Genomic DNA, 18,912 nt, shown 5'->3' with positions numbered 1-18,912 from the left:
TCTACCTTAAATTGCTGATTACTCTATTTCAAACACAATCTAAAGGTACTTTTGTTTCCTTTTTCTTTCTCCTCCACATTTTTCGTATCATTAGAATATGTAATATTAGATGTCATAATTAGCACTTTTTGTATATATCCCTTGACTGATTTTGTGTATAGTTGATTCTGCTTTTGTTTTAATTTCATACTTGCTTGGTAATTAGTTGGTCTACTACCTTTACTGTGGGTGTATTTTCACTGAAAGCTATTTAGCCTTAGGGTCATTTCCATCTGCAGCAGTCTATTTAACATATCGTGTAAGACTGGCTTAGTGGTGATGAATTCCTTCAACTCTTGTTTATCTGGAAATTGTTTAATACCTGCTTCAAATTTAAATGATAATCTTGCCAGGTCGAGGATTCTTGGTTGGAGGTCCTTCTGTTTCAGTACATTAAATACATCATGCCACTCCCTTCTGGCCTGTAGAGTTTCTGTTGAGAAATCTTCTGATAGCCTGATGGGTTTTCCTTTGCATGTGGTCTATTTTCTCTCCCTGGCTGCTTTCAACACTCTGTTCTTATCCTTGACCTTTGCCATTTTAATTATTATATGTCTTTGTATTGTCTTCCTGAGGTTTCTTTTGTTAGGGGATCTCTGTGCTTCCATGATCAGAATGTCTATTTCCTTCCTCACATTGGGGAAGTTTTCAACAATGATTTCCTTAAAGATACTTTCTGTCCTCTTGTCTTTCTCTTCTCCTTCTGGTATTGTGTTTGGATTGGTCACACAGCTCTCTTATCATTCATTCTTTTGTTCCTAGAGATCCTTTTTTCTCTGTTCCTCATCTTTTTTTCCTGTTCTCTAATTTCTATTTCATTTACCATCTCCTCTACATGATCTAATCTATTTTTAAATCCCTCCACTGTATGTTTCATTTCAGATTTTGTATCTTCATCTCTGAGTGGCTCTTTTTCAGGTTTTCTATCTCTTTGTTGATGTCCTCCCTGAAATATTGAATACTTTTCTGTAAATCTGTGAGCATGTTTATGACTTTTATTTTTAAATGTTTATCAAGAAGACTGGTGGTTTCTGTTTCATTTAGCCCTCTTTCTGGGGTTCTGTCTTGTAATGTTTGGATCGAATTCCTCCGCCCGCTCATCCTGTCAGGGAGTCTGTGCTTCTCCCTCTGTATTCCATGTCTCTGCTGAGCTTTCCGGCCCCTCCCGTGTGGCCCCCCTTCCTCCTCAGGTGTGGGGGGTCTGCTCTGCAGTCTTCAGGTTGTTTTCAGGTCTAGTTACATTTGCTTTATTTTCCTCTTTTATGTGTTTTTGGGAGGAGGTTTCTGTCTTGCCTTGCTATTCCGCCATCTTGAATCCAAAAAATCCAGAAAAGATAAATTTGAATGTATTAAAATTGAGAACTTCTTTTCATTAGATGACACCAATAAGAGTGAAAAGGGAAGCTCCAAAGTGGGAAAGGATATTTGCAATACCTGTTTAACACAGGACTCTCGTCTAGAGTAAAGAACTCTACATTGATCAGAAAAAGACAATCCGCACTAAAATGGGCACAGGACTTGCACAGGTATATAATACAGAGAGAGCCTCAAATAACAGACACATATACAAGGCTCAACATCATTAGTCAGCAGAGAAATGCAAACGAGCCACAGGGAAATATATGACAGCTTTAAATGACTGACAAATGCCGTGGGTTGGTGAGTGTGGGAGCAGCTATGGGAATCCAGAACAATACCACTTTGGGACGGACTTCAGAACCTCTCACTGGATCGCAGCGGTAACCTATTCACAACTTGCTCAGGAAAGCCTTTCTTTACCACTTTCTCGGGTCAAAAACCCCTGTGTCACATTAGAGTGATTCTAAGGCACATATTCTAACATCTCTGGAATAAGGGGGCAGGCACCCTGATTTAATCAGTTTTCTCTCAGTTACACCCAACATTTCCAATTGGCTGTGAGCTTCCTCTCCTTCCTGGCCCATCAGCACAGTTGGCAATTATTCCATCTGATAAATGTCTGTCTTCCCCATCGGACTGGGAGCTTCAGGAAAACAGACTGATTTTTCACTACTGTGAATACTAAAACTAGAATCACTGGGTCAAAAGGCACACACTTTTTTTTTTCAGTTATTTTTTAATACACAACACACAAGGACATCTGTGTTTTAAAGCTCAAGCAATGTATTTGCACAAGTCCTCCCAGAACCATTCCCTGCCCAAAGGTAGCCACGGCCAGCAGTTTGGAATACATCCCACTCGTAAGACTCTGTGCTTTCTTTCCACTTACATGCATGTAAATATGTGGTACATACATGACCAATGTCATCGATCTACTTTCCATAAGGACCGAGTAATACACACCCAGCAGTACTTCATGGGAAGGAATGTGCTGAGTCACCCCCGGCTCCGGATGCATTCAATCTGGTAACTGAAAGTCCTCTCATGGCTTAAATCTGTACTTTCCTCAGAAGTAGAACTCAAATCTCTCCATCTTTCCATGTTTTTCCAGATGTTTACAGACTTCCCTTTCTTTATTGCCCCACACCCTGAAGTTATGCAAATATTCTCCTACACTTTCTGCAGTTATTAATGAGCTTAATTTTACACTTAGCTCTTTAATCCATCTAAAATTGATTTTTGCATACAATATGCGATTAGTTTTTCCAACCAGAGAGTCAACTCTGCTTTAATTTATGAGCTCTCTTCACCTCAAATAAAATGCCATTTTGATCAGATGTCAACTTCCCGTACATACTTGGAATGTTCTCTGGCCTTTATAACATTTTTCACTGATGTATATGAAAAAAAGCCATTCTCTCTTGACTATTGCAACTTTGTGCAAGTTTCAATGTCTGGTGAAGGGAGCCCCCCTCATTAAACTTAAAAAAAATTATTAGTAATTTTTGTACATTTCCTTTTATATTAATTCTTTAAAACATTTTTGTCATAGTTTTAAAAGCTTGGTTCTCTTGTTGGAATTTCATTACATCTCTAAGAAGACTAGATATTTTCATGATATTTTATCTTCCTATCCAGGTATTTTGTCCAGTTTTTTCTGTCTTTTGCTAATTAAAAAAAAATTTTTCTTCATTTGCATCTGGATCTTTCTTGTTAAAAACAATAAAGTCTAGGAATTTATCATACTTGTGAGTGTAATTTTCAGTTTTCTTCTGCTTTTCATTATTGCTATTGGCTATTGTTTGTGGCTATTGAACCCACTTTCCTGAGTTCTCTTATTAGTTCTAATTTTTCCATTGACTTTTAGATATTCTAGGGAATCATTTTGTCTCTTCCAGTTTTCATACACATTTCACCTTGTTATTTTTACACTGGCTAGAACCTCAAAGCCATGCTGAATAAAGACACTGGGGCATCCCTGGCTTGATCCCGGTTATAATGATTTTTAATGGTCTTAACCGTTTCCCACCTAATGTGCCATTTGCTGTGGTTTCATGTGCCAACTTCAGCGTCACTGGGAGCTCATTGGAAATGCAGAATCTCAGGCCCTACTTACTGAAACAGAGCTGCGTTTTCATGAGCTTTCCCTGGCGTCTCTTATATACTTAATTCAAGGAACACGGATCTAGATGATTCTTTCTATTCTGATTTTACTTATCATTTTAGTAAGAAGAGCTGTAGCTATCTGGTTCTACCAAATGCTTTTTGGCATCTATTGGTCCCTAAAAAATGGCTTCCTCCTTTTCTGTGGCTATTATGCAGTTCAGTGTTTCATATTCTAATTCGGGACCAGCCCAGGGCTCTAGGACACAGGCCATGTCTTGATCTCCAAGCAGTTGCCCCTCACTTCTTCATCCGAGTCCCTCCAGCTCCCCGAGCACCCCCAGGGCTGGGCTGGGCTGTCCTCGTGCTCCAGCCGCCTTGCCAGGACTGTGGGCGGCACACGGGGTGCACAGAAAGCCCCTGATTTAACATGAGCTGTTGATCTTTTATGGCTCAACCGGGGCCTCTTCCATCTGCAATGAGCAGATGGCTTTTGCTCATTGAATCAAGGACCCCTTTGAGAATCGGGTGAAAGCTCGGGCCCCTCCACAGGAAAACGCCATTAATGGAGCCCCCTCTCTGCTGGCTGGGATTCCTGCTGCCCTGAAGCTCCTGGAAGACCCTGACTCCCTGCTCCCCACTGCCTTAGGCCTGTAAGGCCCTACAAAAACCCCGCCTCAGCCCCCCACAGGCTGGTCGCCCCCTGCAGGCCAGGTACCATGCTGGGCACCCACAACTCCAGAGGCAGCTGGGGTGTTACCCCACTTTACAGATGGGGAAAACCCAGGTTCCTCAAGAAACCAGAGAACCTGTGAAGGCAAGGACTGTCCTTGGGAGCGGGGACTGGGGAAGCCAAGAGAGCTACTGCAATGATGACACCCCTAATGGGGCTGCAGAGCCCCGCTGTGCCCTCAGTCCCTGGGCCCCATCCACCACCCCAAGTTCTGAATCTTGTTCAGACAGAGTGCCACTCTCAGGACCACAGTGACCGGACGGGGGTGCCTGGTATCTGGTGCAAGGGCACCAATATACAGCATGCAGCAGCCTCGGGGCAACCCGGGGGACAGCACGTCCCAACCAGGGTGGCCTCCACCACAGGGGAACCCAGCTGACCCTCCAGGGATGGGTCAGAGCTGAAAGACAGGCAGAAAGTGGTGGTAAGCAGAAGCCAGGAGGCGGTATGGAGGGGAGAGAAGTTTCTAGCAAAGCAGCCCCGGGAGAAGTGGGTCTAGGGAGCAGCAGCCATACAGTGTGGGCACAAACAGATCCTCGCCGGAGCTGCTCTGCACGACAGCATCTCCCGGAGGGCAGGCGCAGGGGCCCAGAGCCCAGCTGTGGACAGAGGTGGCCGGTCGCCCTGAAAGTGAGCCAGGAAACAGCGACGTGAAGCCCAGCCCAGGGCACTGCTTTCATTTATTGACCAGACAAAGCAGCCTTGGGTTCTGAACGTGGACTCAGCATGCGGGGAGCCTGGGCCCAGGGGTGGGGTGCAGAACAACCCGCCAGGAGCTGCCGAGGAGAGGAGAGGAGGCCACCCCCTCAACTGCCCTGCAGGGAGGAAGGCAGAGCAGCTCCTCAGGCCTGCCATCACCCCGCTGGGCTGGAGGCGGGAGGAGGCCACGTTCCCGATGTCCTTCCAAACGGCCCCGAGGACGGTGAGCGCTCCGGCCTCTCTGATGGCCTCCTAGGGGCGCGGTGAAGGCCGGGCTCACGGGGGCCCCTTCCGCACGGTCCCAGGAAGACCTCTGGAGGAGGCACGGAGGAAATGGGGCTCCCATCCCACAGCTGGGCCTGGCCCCGGGGCCACCTCAGTTTAGGACACTGCCCGAGGCCATCTGTAGAGGCTGAGGCCCGGCCCCAGGTGTGCGAGGGCCGCAAACCCCACCCTTCTCTGGCCCCTGGGTCTCCCCTGTAGGCAACAGATGGCCACTGGCGGTGGTCAAGGTCCACAGAAAGAGTCTGGCCAGACTGGGTGTCCCTTGGCATCCCGGCGTCCCCAGAGGCGCCGCCAGGCCTCAGGGGACGTGGAGTGCCACCGCCACGTAGATGACCCAGCTGGTGGACACGAAGACCCCGAACAGCAGGCTGAAGAGCACGAGCCAGCGGGCCTTGCGGGAGGCCTCCTCGGCCTGGGCCAGGTCCCCTCTCCTCAGGGCGGCGCGAGTCTGCAAGGAGAGCGGGCTGGGCGGACACGGAGACCCCACGGCCTCCCGGGGCAGCACCGCCAGGTCGAGGCTGCAGTGCACAGCCTGGAAACCGACATCCCCGAAGAGGTGGGGGAACCGTCGGCGGCTGGGGACTTGCTGTGGGCCTGGCACGGATCAACACCCGTCGCCTCATCCCCTACACTCCTCACCACACCCCTGAAATTAGGGTCGTGGTTGCTCCCGCTTTGCAGATGAGGGAACAAAGGCTCAGAGAGGTTAAGTGACCTGCCCAGGGCCACACAGACACAGGCAAGCAGTGGCCCCCAGAATCCCACGTCTGCGCCTCGAGAGCTGTCTTCCACCTGCACAGGGCGGGCCTGCGGCCGCGGAGATTGACCTGGGGGAGGGGGCTAGGACAGGTCGGCCTTGGACACGGGCCGCCAGAGGCCTGCCTGCTCTGTCTGTCAGCACATCCTGACGCTGGCATCAGGGAGCCCAGCGCCGAGCCCTGCCTGGGGATGGGTAGGGGTGTAGACAGATAGGAGACTTCATGAATGGAAGAATGGAGAGGCGGGGGCCGGGGGACAGATGGACAGAGGTGGATGGGTACAAGACGGGCAGATGGATGGACGACTTCTCTACTCCACGGGACACAGACCCCCGGAAGGAGTCCCCGAGCCTGATCAAGCACCCACACCTTCCCTGCCAACCACAGAGGCAGAGCCTTCCAGAGCAGATCTCGAGCGGCAGGGGCAGAGCCAGGAGGAGGCAGGGTGCCAGCCAGGAGGGGCAAGGGCCCCACAGACGACTGGTCTCCCCATTCCTACTGCTCTCCGGAGCCCTAGCTGCCGGGGAAGGGGCTGGGGGGCCCCAGGCCTGGGACAGCAGGCGCTGCACACCCTTACCTCATGGGAGTACACGAAGGCGACGACGCCGGTGAGCAGGCAGCAGAAGAAGGTCACCAGGATGGACTCTGTCATGTAGTCCTTGGGCGGGGGCCTGTGCTCCACCATGGCAGGGGCTGGCACGCCAGCCCCAGGGCTGCTGCACTGTGGGGGCAGAGGCCGAGGCGGGTCATGCCGTCCACGCCCCACGCCCACCCAGCCGGCGGCAGGTCACTGAGGGCCCAGGCCCAGGCCCCCCTCTGCCCTGCAGCGCCCCTGTCACCAGCCCGCAGGAGTCCTCTGGGTTCTGGTCTAGTCCGGGGTCCAGCCTGGCTGCACGTCCTCACCGGGCTCTAAGTCCTTCCCCACAGACAGCCCAGGGCACTGTTTGTTTTTCTAAAAAGTCTAATCAACTCATCTCCTGCCCAAAGGTCCTGGGGCTCCTCACAGGGAACCCCACCTTCCTAGCCTCCCCTCCCCACTGCCGTTTGAGAACACACCAGGCTTGGCCACCCTCCACGCCTGTGCTGTGCCCCCTGCCCAGAGGGCCTGCCTTCTCTCTTCTCTGCCTGAACTCTCCTATTCATCCCTCAGAACCCAGCTCACACACCCCAACTTCTGGGAAGATTTCCAGGCTCGCCTTCTCCCCAGGCAAAGGCAGTTTCTCCCTTCTCTGGGCACGGAAGCCCCTCTGCAGAGGGTGCTTATGGTGCCGCCGGTCACCTGGGGGCCCAGCTCCCCAAAGCAGGCAGGAGTGAGGCGCGGGGCGGGGCCGGCGCTGGGGGCCGCAGCACACTCACCACCGCGAAGGGCGCGAGCAGCGGCGGCGCGGGCCCGGGGTACAGGGGCGCGGGCGGGGGGTACAGGGCCTGCGGCGAGGGCGCGGGCTGGAGGAGCAGCGGCCCCTGCGGGAAGGGCGGGTAGAGCAGGTGCACAGCCTTGGGGTCGGGCGGTGCGTAGGGCGGGGGCTCGCCCACGAAGCCGATGTCGGGGACGCCACCGGCTGCCACCTTGGGCCCCGGCCTGGCCTCGCCCGCGGCCTCGGCTTCGGCCTGGGCAAGGGGCGCCGCGGAGGCCGAGGCCCGCGGGTCGGCCTGGGGGTCTTCAGGGGCTGCGTCTGCGGCCACCTCCACGCAGGGCCCTCCGTCCTCGTCCAGGAGCTGCGGGCGGCGCGGCAGCCGCGGCAGCGCGGGGCTCTGGGGGGGCTCGGGAGCCACGGGGCCGCGCCCCTTCGCTTCGGCTCCTGGGAAGAAATGGCAGGGCCGTGAGGCGCAGGAGGCTGCCGACCCGCGTGACCTCCCCCAGCCCCCAGACACCCCGCCCCGAGGAAACAGGCACAGGGACCACGCGCACCCTGACCCCCGCGTGCCCTGTGCTCAGCGCTCTCCAGACAGGCCCTCGAGGAATCTACCCAAAGTGCCACAGGCGGCAAGAAAACTGAGGCTCAGAGAGGTGACATGTCCTGCTGGTGGTCACACGGCCAGTGCGCGGCAGAGCTGCGATGGAACGCAGACCTTGACGCGCCCCACGGCCCTCGGTTTAGGCTCTGCTGGAGGGTAGTCCCGCCCCCAGGGCCCTGCACCCCACACACTGGGCCAGGGGAGGCGCATCTGCCCAGCGCATCCCAGAGAAGCCAGGATCCCATGTGCACCCGCATGGCAACCCTTGAGGCACTAAGAATAAACCCGAGGAAATCTCCAAGACCTTCACAGAAAAAACGGTGATCCAACGAGAGGATCTGACATTTGCAAATGTTTATGCACCCACCATACGGGCACCTGAATACCTAATGCAAATATTGACAGAACTAAAGGGGGAAACAGCAATATAATAACAGGGGACTTTAATACACCGTTTATTTCAATAGATAGACCATCCGTACAGAAAATCAGTCACATATCACCTCACACCTGTCAGAAGGGCTAGTATCAAAAAGACAAGATATAACAAATGTGACTGAGGATGTGGAGAAAAGGGAACCCTTGCATACTGTTGGCGGGCATGTAAATTGGTGCAACCACCATGGAAACAGTATGAAGGTTCCCGAAAAAATTAAAGATGGAACTACCATATGATTCCACTTCTGGGTATTTAGCCAAAGAAAATGAAAACACTAATTTGAAAAGCTATCTGCACCCCTGTTGTTAATTACAGCATTATTTATAATAGCCCAGACATGGAAACAAGGTGAAGTGTCTACTAACAGATGAATGGATAAAAAAATGCACAAATCTATCTATCTATCTATATATATATATACACAATCACACGCGCGCACAGACACACACACAATGAAATATTACTTGACCATAGAAAAGAACGAAATCTTGCCATTTGTGACAACATGGATGGACCTTGAGGGTATTACCCTGAGTGAAATAAGTCAGAGAAAGACAAAGATCCTACTGTCTCACTTATATGTGGAATCTTAAAATTAAAAAAAGTTCATCCATACAGATTGGTCGCCTGAGGTGGGGAACGGGAGAAATGGGCAAAGGGATCAAAAGGTACAAACTTCCAGTTATAAACAGATAAGTCCCCGGAATGGATTGTACAGCATGGTGACTGTAGTTAAAACTGTGCTGCATATTTCAAAGTAGGTGGGAGAGTGGATCTTGAAAGTTCTTGTCATGAGATAAACAAACATTTTGTTCATGTGTGGTGATGGATGTTAACTGCACTTTTGTGGTGATCATTATGCAATATATACAAACATGGAGTGATGCTGTTCACCTGAAATTAATATAATGTTATGTCAATAACACCAAGGAAGGAAGGGAGGTATGGGCAGGAGGAAAAAACTGGACCCAAACTGGAAACACCGTTCATTCACAGAAGGCAAGACAGAACTTGTGATCTGAAACTGGGTGGCTTGCCTGCTAAAACAAAACAAATCAACTTCTTCCTGAGAGTTATAACGGCACTGAGAATCTATATAATTTTGTCACAATGTCCAAGACACAATCGAAAGTCATACAAAGAATCAGGAAGATGTGACGAGTCCTCTAGGGAAAAGACAACAGAGGTCAACCCTGGGATTGTCTGAGTAACAGTTAGATGGCCACCAGCAGCGGCAGAGGAAGGAGGGTGGCAGGCTGCCCGGTCCCCACCCTCCGACCTCCCTGTCTCCCCTAGAGCACCCCCTTTGCCGTCCAGCACAAACGGATAAGCCAAAGATACGGGTCACTGAGACATTCCAATTTTGGCACTTAAGAAGACCTTTTCGCTGATGACCCTGAGGCCATCATAGCACCGTTATTAAATCATTTACACTGTGGTTTACGGCCCCACCCTGGGTTTCTCTTTGATGCTCATGGAAAGAATGACAACACAAACCTCACAGAGGCTGAAGGTGGGGGAGGAGACATCCACAAGATAGTGGGCCTTTCACAGACGGGAGGGAGGAAACCAAATGCCCCCAGTACAAGACACAAGGTAACACTCAGCAAGTGGCCCCCTGCCTGGGGCTCGGCAGCCTCTGCCTCTGGAGCGCTTTCCGTTCGCTTTGCTAAACGAGAACCGACTGGAGCTTCACCTCTCCCTGGGCCTGGGCTCTCTCCGCTGAATTCTTTCCTTGGAGAAGACAGGAACCGAGGAATTCCACAGTCCACCCCCGGGAGATAGCAGGATGACCTACCTGTTGGAATTACCAGGAAAAGCAGCCATCATACACACCATGAGGTAAAGATGAATACACTTGAAATAAGTCCTCAACAAAGAATTAGAAAGTTTTAAAAAAAAAAGGCATTGAATGGAAATGTTCAACGAAAACCTATATCTGAAAAAATTCACAGGTTGGCCTCAATAGCCGAACGGAAGTAACAGAAAAATCAGTGAACTTGAAGATAACCAATCAGGAGACCAGGACTCAAGGAAAGGGGGGGTGGAAGGGCCTCGGGGCCCTGGGTGGTAACAAGAAGGTCTAAGGTATGGGTCAGTGAAGTCCCAGGAGAGATTTGGGGAAAAAATATATTTGAAGTAATAATGGCTGCAAACTTCCCCAATTTGGTGAAAGACAAATTCACAGATTCAGAAAGCTTGGAAAATCCAAAACAGGGACCCTGTGAGAAAACTGTGCCTAAATACATCACCATAAAACTTTTCAAAACCAAAGATAATAATAAAGGCTTGAAAAAAGGCAGGAAAAAAATGAGACATTATATATAGGGGAACAACCACTTGAATTTCCATGGATTTTCAATAGACAACAGAGGCCAGAAGACAGGAGATCAGCATCTCACCATACTGAAAGGAAAGGACCCTCCACCCAGAAACCAGAATCTAAAAAAAAAATGTCCTTCAGGACTAAAGTTCATTTTCTATTGTTGTATAACAAACTACCACAAATGTAGTGCCTTAAAACACCACCCCATCTGCCTCACACCCATTATAATGACTACAAAAAACAGACTGAGAGGCGAGGATGGGGAGAATCTGGAACCCTTGGGCACTGCTGGTAGGAACATAAGATGGTGCCACTGCCATGGAAAACATAATGGCAGTTCCTCAGAAAACTAAAAGTAGGATTTCTAGATGAACCAATAATTTCAGTTCTGAGTATATACCCAAAAAAATTGAAAGCAAGGGCTCGAAGAGATATTTGCACACTCTTGTACATAGCATTATTCACAACAGCCCAAAGGAGGAAGCAACCCAAGTGTCCACAAATGGGGGTCTGGCCTATCCATACAACAGAATGTTATTGGGTCTTAAAAAGGAAGGAAATCCTCACACCTGCCACAGCTTGGGTGAACCTTGAGGACATTATGCTCAGGGAAATAAGCCAGTCACAAAAGACCAATACTGCAGGAGTCCACTGACGTGAGGTCTCTGGAGTCACCCAAACTCAGAGACAGGATGGTGGGGGCCAGGGACTGAGGGAGGGGGAATGGGGGGTGTTTGATGGGAACAGAGTTTTAGTTTGGGAGATGGAAAGAGCTCTGGAGATGGACGGTGGCGATGGCTGCACAACAATGGGAATGCATGTAGTACCACTGAACTGTAACTCAAAAATAGTTAACATGAAAAAATTTTATGGTATGTGCATCTTACCAAAATTTTAAAAAATTGGAAAATAAATAACTGAAACACTCTTGTATTAGCTCACAGATATGTAGCCAGACATTCCAGGTGGCTCAGCTCAAGGTCTTATGAGGCCAATATCAAGGTGTCAGTCAGAATGGGCTCTTCTCTGGAGGTCTAGGGAATCTACTTCCAAGTCCATTCAAGTTGCTGGCAAATTTTAGTTCTGTGCATCTGAGGCTTCCTGCTCCCAGAAGCCGCTCACGGTCCTTCCCGGGGAACCTCTCCAGCTTTGGTGCCAGGAATGACACATCAGGTCCTTCTCAGGCTTCAAAATTCTCTGTCTCCCCTTCTGCTACCAGAGCGAGATCTTTCTCTGCTTTTAAAGGACTCACCTGATTAGATCAGACCCACCCAGATAATCCCTGTATTTTAAGATCAACTGACTCAAGGTCTGTCTACCACAAGCAAAATAAAGGCATACTCAGATGAAAGAAAATGAGGAAGGTTCCTTGCTAGAGGTCTTCCATAACAGAAAAGCTAAACAAAAGTTCTCTGGGCTGAAAAGAAATGATTCTAGAGGTAAACTTGGAAATTCAGGAATGAAAGATGAGCAATAGATATTTAAATTATGGGGATAAACATAAAAGATTATTTTTTCTCTTAAATTCTGTAGTATATGTATGACTGTTGAAAGCAAAATGTATAAAATATATTTTGATTATATAAAAATTATATTTTTTGGTAAGTTTTCAACATGTGTGGATGTACTACACAGGAAAAGTAAGAACATAAAGCTTAATGCATGGAGGTGAGGGTAAAGAGACATAGTTTTACAAGGTTCTACATTTTATTGGAAGTGATACAATATTAACTCCAACTAGACTGAAAAGTTAGATGTGTATTGTAATCCCTACAGCAACCACTAAAAAAAAAAAAATGAAGATATGTAACCAACACACACCCAGAGATGAATTAAAATGGAATACTAAAAAATACCCAAAAGTGTGGGGGTGGGGGCAGAGGGGAAGAATGAGACAAAGAGAGAAACCAGAGGAATTAAACAAGGGGACAAAGGGAAAACAATAATAAAAGTATAAATTTAAATGCAGCCATATGAATAATAACATTAAATGTTGGTGGTCTAAACATTCCAATTAAAAAGCAGAGTTTGACAAAATAAATAAAAACCAAGACCTCCAAGCTACCTACAATAGACACACTTTAAATATAAAGACACAGATAGATTGAAAGTAAATGGGTGAAAAAGATATACCATACAAATAGTAAGCAAAAAAGGCTAGAATGGCTGTTTTAATATCAGATACAATAGACTTCAAGACAGAGTATTACCAGCAACAAAGAAGAACATTTCATAATGAGTAAAGGGACAATCCACAAGGAAGGCATAGCAATTATAAACACACATGTGCCTCACGAGAGAACTCCAATATACATGAAACAAAAATTGATAGAGCTAAAGGGAGAAACACATGAATTATACAATTATAGAAGATTTTAATCCTCTTCTTACAGCAGCTGATAGACCAACTAGACAAAATATCAGTAAGGATATAGATGATCTGAACAATATTATAAACCATCTTGATCCAACTGATGTTCGTAGAATACTACAACCAGCAGCCATCCTGCCTAAAGCAATCTACAGATTCAATGCAATTCCTATCAAAATAGCAACAGCATTCTTCAACGAACTAGAGCAAACAGTTCTAAAATTCATATGGAACCACAAAAGATCCACAATAGCCAAAGCAATCTTAAGAACAAAGAATAAAGCTGGGGGGATTACGCTCCCCAACTTCAAGCTCTAGTATAAAGCCACAGTAATCAAGACAATTTGGTACTGGCACAAGAATAGACTCATAGATTAATGGAACAGAATAGAGAGCCCAGATATAAACCCCACATGTATGGCCAATTAATATATGATAAAAGAGCTATGGATATACAATGGGGAAATGACAGCCTGTTCAACAATTGGTGTTGGCAAAACTGGACAGATACATGCAAGAGAATGAAACTGGATTATTGTCTAACCCCATATACAAAAGTAAACTCGAAATGGATCAAAGACCTGAATGTAAGTCATGAAGCCATAAAACTCATAGAAGGAAGGAAACATAGGCAAAAATATCTTGAATATAAACATGAGCAACTTTTTCCTGAACACATCTCCTCAGGCAAGGGAAACAAAATAAAAAATGAACAAATGGGACTACATCTAGTAAACATCTTCTGTACAGCAAAGGACACCATCAACAGAACAAAAAGGCATCCTACAGTATGGGAGAATATATTTGTAAATGACTTATCCAACAAGGGGTTAACATCCAAAATATATAAAGAACTCACATGCCTCAACACACAAAAGGAAATAACCTTATTAAAAAATGGGCAGAGGATATAAACAGACACTTCTCCAAAGAAGAAATTCAGATGGTCAACAGGCACATGAAAAGATGCTCCACATCACTAATCATCAGGGAAATGCAAATTAAAACTGAATTGAGATATCACCTCACACCAGTAAGGATGGCCAGCATCGAAAAGACTAGGAACAACAAATGCTGGCAAGGATGTGGAGAAAGGGGAACCCTCCTCCACTGCTGGTGGGAATGTAAATTAGTTCGACCATTGTGGAAAGCAGTATGGAAGTTCCTCAAAAAACTAAAAATAGAAATACCATTGGACCCAGGAATTCCACTCCTAGGAATTTACCCAAGGAAAACAACTTCTCAGTTTCAAAAAGACATATGCACCCCTATGTTTATTGCAGCACTATTTACAATAGCCAAGAAATGGAAGCAACCTAAGTGTTCGTCAGCAGATGAATGTATAAAAAAGTGGTGGTACATACACGCAATGGAATACTATTCAACCATAAGAAAGAAACAAATCCTACCATTTGCAACAACAGGGATGGAGCTACAGGGTATTATGCTCAGTGAAATAAGCCAGGCAGAGAAAGCCAAATACCAAATGATTTCCCTCATTTGTGGAGTATAATGTTGAAGCAAAACTGAAGGAACAAAATAGCAGCAGACTCACAGACTCCAAGAACGGACTGGCGGTTACCAAAGGGAAGGGGTGGGAGAGGGCAGGTGGGGAGGGAAGTAGAAGGGGACTGGGGGGTATCATGACTGGTACACATGGTGTGTGTGGGGTCATGGGGAAGATAGTGTAGCTCAGAGAAGACAAATAGGGACTCTGTGGCATCTTACTACACTGATTGACAGTGACTGCAATGGGTTATGGGGGGACTTGATAATAAGGGTAAATGTAATAACCACATTGTTTTTCTTGTGAAACCTTCATAAGAGTGTATATCAATGATACCTTAATAAAATTTAAAAAAGAATACTACAACCAGCAACTGCAGATAACATTATTTTCAAGGACACAAGGTATATTCATCAGAATAGAGCCTATGCTGGGTCATAAAACATGTCTCAATGTTTAAATAATTCAGATCATTCAAACTGTATTCTTTGACCACAGCAGAATTAAGTTAGAAACCAATAACAATAATATACCTAGGGAAGTGCCACATCATTGGAAATTAAACAACACACTTCTAAAGAATTTGTGGATCAAAAATACAATCATTAATTAGAAAGTATTTTGAACTGAAAGACAATGAAAAAAACAACATTTCAAAAATGTGTGAAATGCTGGTAAAGCAGTTTCTTAGAGGGAGACTCATAGCTTTAAATGATTACATTAGAAAGAATGATCTCAAATCAATGACCCTAAGTTCCACCCTAGAATGCTGGAAAAAGAGCATGGTGAACCAAAAGCAAATAGAAGGATAAAAAAAATATTAAAGAACACAAATCCATAAAACAGAGAACAGGCAATAGGGAAAATTAACAAAGTCAAAAGACAATTCTTTGTAAAGAATGATAAAATTGACAAACCTCCAGCTTGACTTAATCGAAAAAAAAAAGAGAACACAAATAACCACATCAGGAATGAAAAAGGGGCCATCATCACAGATCCTACAGACATTAAAAGGATAATAACAATACTATGGACAACTTTATGCCAGAAAATCTCACAATGTAGATGAAACAGAAATCTATTGAAACATACAGATCTTCAAAATTGACACAAGAAATCGGAAATCGGAATAGCTCTGTATCTACTAGAGAAATTAATTTTATTATCAAAAACCTTTTCAAAAAGAAAACTATGCTCAGATGGTTTCACTACTAAAGTCTATCACTCACAGAAGAAAATAACACCAGATTACACAGACTTTTTGTAAAAATAGAGGAGGTAGGTTCTCTGCCCAGCTCATTTGACGAGGCCAGCAAAAGCCTAATACCAAAACCCAAAACCTTGCGCTTTGGGGCTTGCCCCCTTGCTGCCGGGAACCCCCCTGCCACCATTGTGAGGAAGCCAGAACTGGCCCACTGGGCAGCCGCAAGGAGGAGAATGGGGGCTCCCAGCCAGCTGCTTGCCAATCCCCAGACCACCCAGCCCTGACAAGCAGAGACACCCAGCTGACCTACAAAATCAGGAGAAAAAAATAAATGCTTGTCGTTTTAAGTCACTGTTTTGGATTGGTTTGTTTTGCAGCCCAAGCCAACTGATAACTAACAAAGACAGGTTCCTCTGGCAGCCAGTGTCAGGAGCCCTGGAAGTGACCAGAATGAGGACAGGAGAGGGGGAAGGAGTCAGCGGCTGATTAAAGGGAAAGGTGACAATGGCCTGAGCCAGAAGAGGGGCAGAGGGACCTGGACAAACAGATGGCGCAGGCCATCCGGAGGCGGGGTCGGAGGCCTGGCAGCACAGGGAGGGGAGGGGCAGGCGAAGGGGGCTGTCAAGAGCGATCGGCCACATCAGCCCCAGCTCCTCCCCAGGCTGACCCGGACGGAGTCCTGTGCTCCACCTCCCTGCGCCTCCTTAGTTTCTTCATCCTTAAAATGGGGCCAGCAGCTCCCGGGGGTGTGGCGGGGATTAAAGGAGTGCGTGAGTGTGAGGGGCTGGCCCGTGAGCAGCACCCACTAACGCTAGCTCCTGTTCTCTGAGGTCACGGGGAGACTGAGGGGGGAAGATGGAAGGGTGTCCCGGACACTTTGGGGATTTGAGAAGCAGGGGAAATGAAAGCCAGTGACAAGTGAGGTCCACGCTGAAAGTCAGAAAGGTTGTGACCTTTAAGTGACCCTGAGAGCTGGGTTCTTGCCTGACCCTCACCCCGGGAAGGGTCCCTGTCGGATGCCCTCAGGATTTCCAGGGCAGCTCCCAGCCTCCCTGCACCCAGACAAGGGCTGCGCGCGTTTTTAGAGCCAAGGCAGCTCCGACAGAAGGGAGGCGGGGGCAGCCAGCAGGCCTGTGCGCGTCCAGCCGGGGGCCTTCCCCCCAGGCCCCAGCGCTGGCTGCCGGACTTAGCCCTCCGCCCAAATCCACCAGGCGGCCACCCAGAGCGCCAAGGCCCTGGGTCCCAGCCGGCCAGGCATTCGATCCCACACGTTTTTACTGAGTGCCTCTGTGCACCAGTGTTCTGGACTCAGAAATACAATTTTGCGCACAGGCTCTACGAAAATGCATGACTTCCTCAGGTTCAGGTGCCTGCGGGGCTGCTGAGTGGAAGGCCTGTGGGTGAGACTTCCGCTGAACAGCCTCGGTGGCTCTACGACAGCAGGGGCCGTCCTTGAGCATTCGGTGCAGGCCCCGCCTGCATAGACGTTACACCTGCGTTAACCCTGAACCGGCTGGGCCTCCGCAGCAAACTCTCCATGCCTCAGTTTCCTCGTCTGTAAAATGAGGACAGTCCCCGGGGGCAGAGGCCGCGCTCTGGGAGCTTCGTCCCGGTATCACGGGTCCCCCGCAGGGGCGCTCGGCTACTCATCGTCCCCATTTCACAGACGGCAGAGCCGGGCCAGACGCAGGGAGCTGGCGCAGCACGCGCGCCCGGAGCCCCTGCCCCGGTTACAGTAGCAAAACCCGCCGCGGCCCGACCCGGCCCGGGCACCCACCCGGCCGCGAGCGCCAAGAGCGCGCCGCCGAGCGGACACGGCTGCTGGCCCCCGGGTCCCGGGCTCCCGACGCCCGAGTCTCCGCACGTTAGTCCAGCCGTAGCGGAGGGGCGGTGCTGGGGGATCGGGGCACCGCGGAGATCGGGGTTCGGGTGGCGGCGGCTGGGCCCGGCCGGCGTCCCCCGGGGGTAGGGTCCTGGAGATCTGGGGGGTTCTGGGGTCGAGGGGCGCGCACTGTCCGCGGCCCCGGCCCCTCGCCGTCACGCCCGCCCGCCAGCCCGGGGCGCCGAGGGCGGGGACGCGCCCAGGGCCGCGCTCCAGCAGAGGGGCCGCCGGGCTTCCAGGAGGTTGGCTCTCCGCGGCCCCCCGTCCGCGCGTCGCTCTGGCCCGGGCCCCCCGCCCTCCGCCCTAAGTTCTGCCGCGCGGCCCGAGCAAGGGGCGCGGGGTGCGGGGCTCCGGGCACCCGCGGCCCCCCGGGTCCGGCAGAGCCTCCCGCCGATCTGGAGGGGCGGGACCAAAGCCGCCCGAACTTTCCGCCTTCCCCGGCGGCCTCCGGCTCCCCAGCCCCGGGGCGGGGGGTCCCAGCGCAGGGCCCCGCGGAGCCCCTGCGTGCGCAGGCGGCCGCCGCCCTACCTGCCTCCATGGTCCGCCGGCGGCCCCCGCGCCCCGCGCCGGGCCGGCCCCGCTGTGGCCGCGGCTCGGGTTTCCTGGTGCCGGCCGCGCGGCTGGTTAATAATTGACGGCCGGAGGGGGCCCGCCGGGCAGGGTGGGGCGAAGGGCTGAGAGCCGAGGCGGCGCTGCGGCGGGTGCGGAGGGAGGCGGGCGGGGCCGGGCGCGGGGCGCAGGTGCCGCGGGCCGGGCCGGAGCGGCGCGCGGCTGGGCGTAGTTGCGGCCAACAAGGACCGAGGGAGTCACAGATCTGCTTTTTAATTTTTTCCAGCGAGAGAGGCCAGAAGTGCGTATTTCAATGTGAAATCTGAATTTTAAAGCAGCGGGTGGGGGACTTCTTACGACGAGAAAGAACGGAGGCCGCAAAGCAAACCAACAGTTCTTCGGGGGCCTTTGGGAATATGCCCCGAGGACACAGATTCAGGAGGGACCCGAAATGCGCTCCGAGGCGGGGTGCGGGCGGAGAAGGAGCGTCCAACGGCCAAAACCACAGGCTTACAGACGTTGCCTTGAAAGAATGAGGTCTGGCCTAGCCAAAAATAAGTAATGCTGGTCCGTGTAGGATAGACGACTGTTAGCTGCTAGACTGAAGCTCAGCAAAAGGCCTCATTCTGAGAACCGAAACCGGATGTAGCCGCTTATGGTTGGTGCGGTCCAAGAGTTCAAGTTCAAGCTGGGATGGCCCTG

The 18,912-nt window shown here is 49.8% G+C and overlaps 1 protein-coding gene across 1 annotated transcript; it reads right to left on the bottom strand.

Annotated features, from left to right (window-relative positions):
• Nucleotides 1-882: 882 nt before the first annotated feature.
• PRRT1B (proline rich transmembrane protein 1B) lies at nt 883-18,515 on the bottom strand. The gene is made up of 4 exons (XM_036913546.2): nt 18,190-18,515; nt 7,333-7,775; nt 6,554-6,697; nt 883-5,666 (listed from the first exon to the last, which is right to left on the bottom strand). Exons 1-4 carry the CDS (start codon nt 18,197-18,199, stop codon nt 5,517-5,519), a joined length of 747 nt encoding a protein of 248 aa, XP_036769441.1. The 5' UTR covers nt 18,200-18,515; the 3' UTR covers nt 883-5,516.
• Between the last annotated feature and the right edge of the window lie 397 nt (nt 18,516-18,912).

Source organism: Manis pentadactyla, chromosome 3 (genome assembly GCF_030020395.1).
Source record: "Manis pentadactyla isolate mManPen7 chromosome 3, mManPen7.hap1, whole genome shotgun sequence".
Classification (NCBI taxonomy): domain Eukaryota; kingdom Metazoa; phylum Chordata; class Mammalia; order Pholidota; family Manidae; genus Manis; species Manis pentadactyla.
This window is presented reverse-complemented; position numbering and strand designations above follow the sequence as displayed.

Coding starts and splice junctions, on each gene's coding strand:
- PRRT1B (XM_036913546.2), bottom strand. Junction 6,698..7,332: donor TGCTCGCGCCCTTCGCGGTG/GTGAGTGTGCTG, acceptor CTGCCCCCACAG/TGCAGCAGCCCTGGGGCTGG. Junction 5,667..6,553: donor CCTTCGTGTACTCCCATGAG/GTAAGGGTGTGC, acceptor CTCTCCTTGCAG/ACTCGCGCCGCCCTGAGGAG.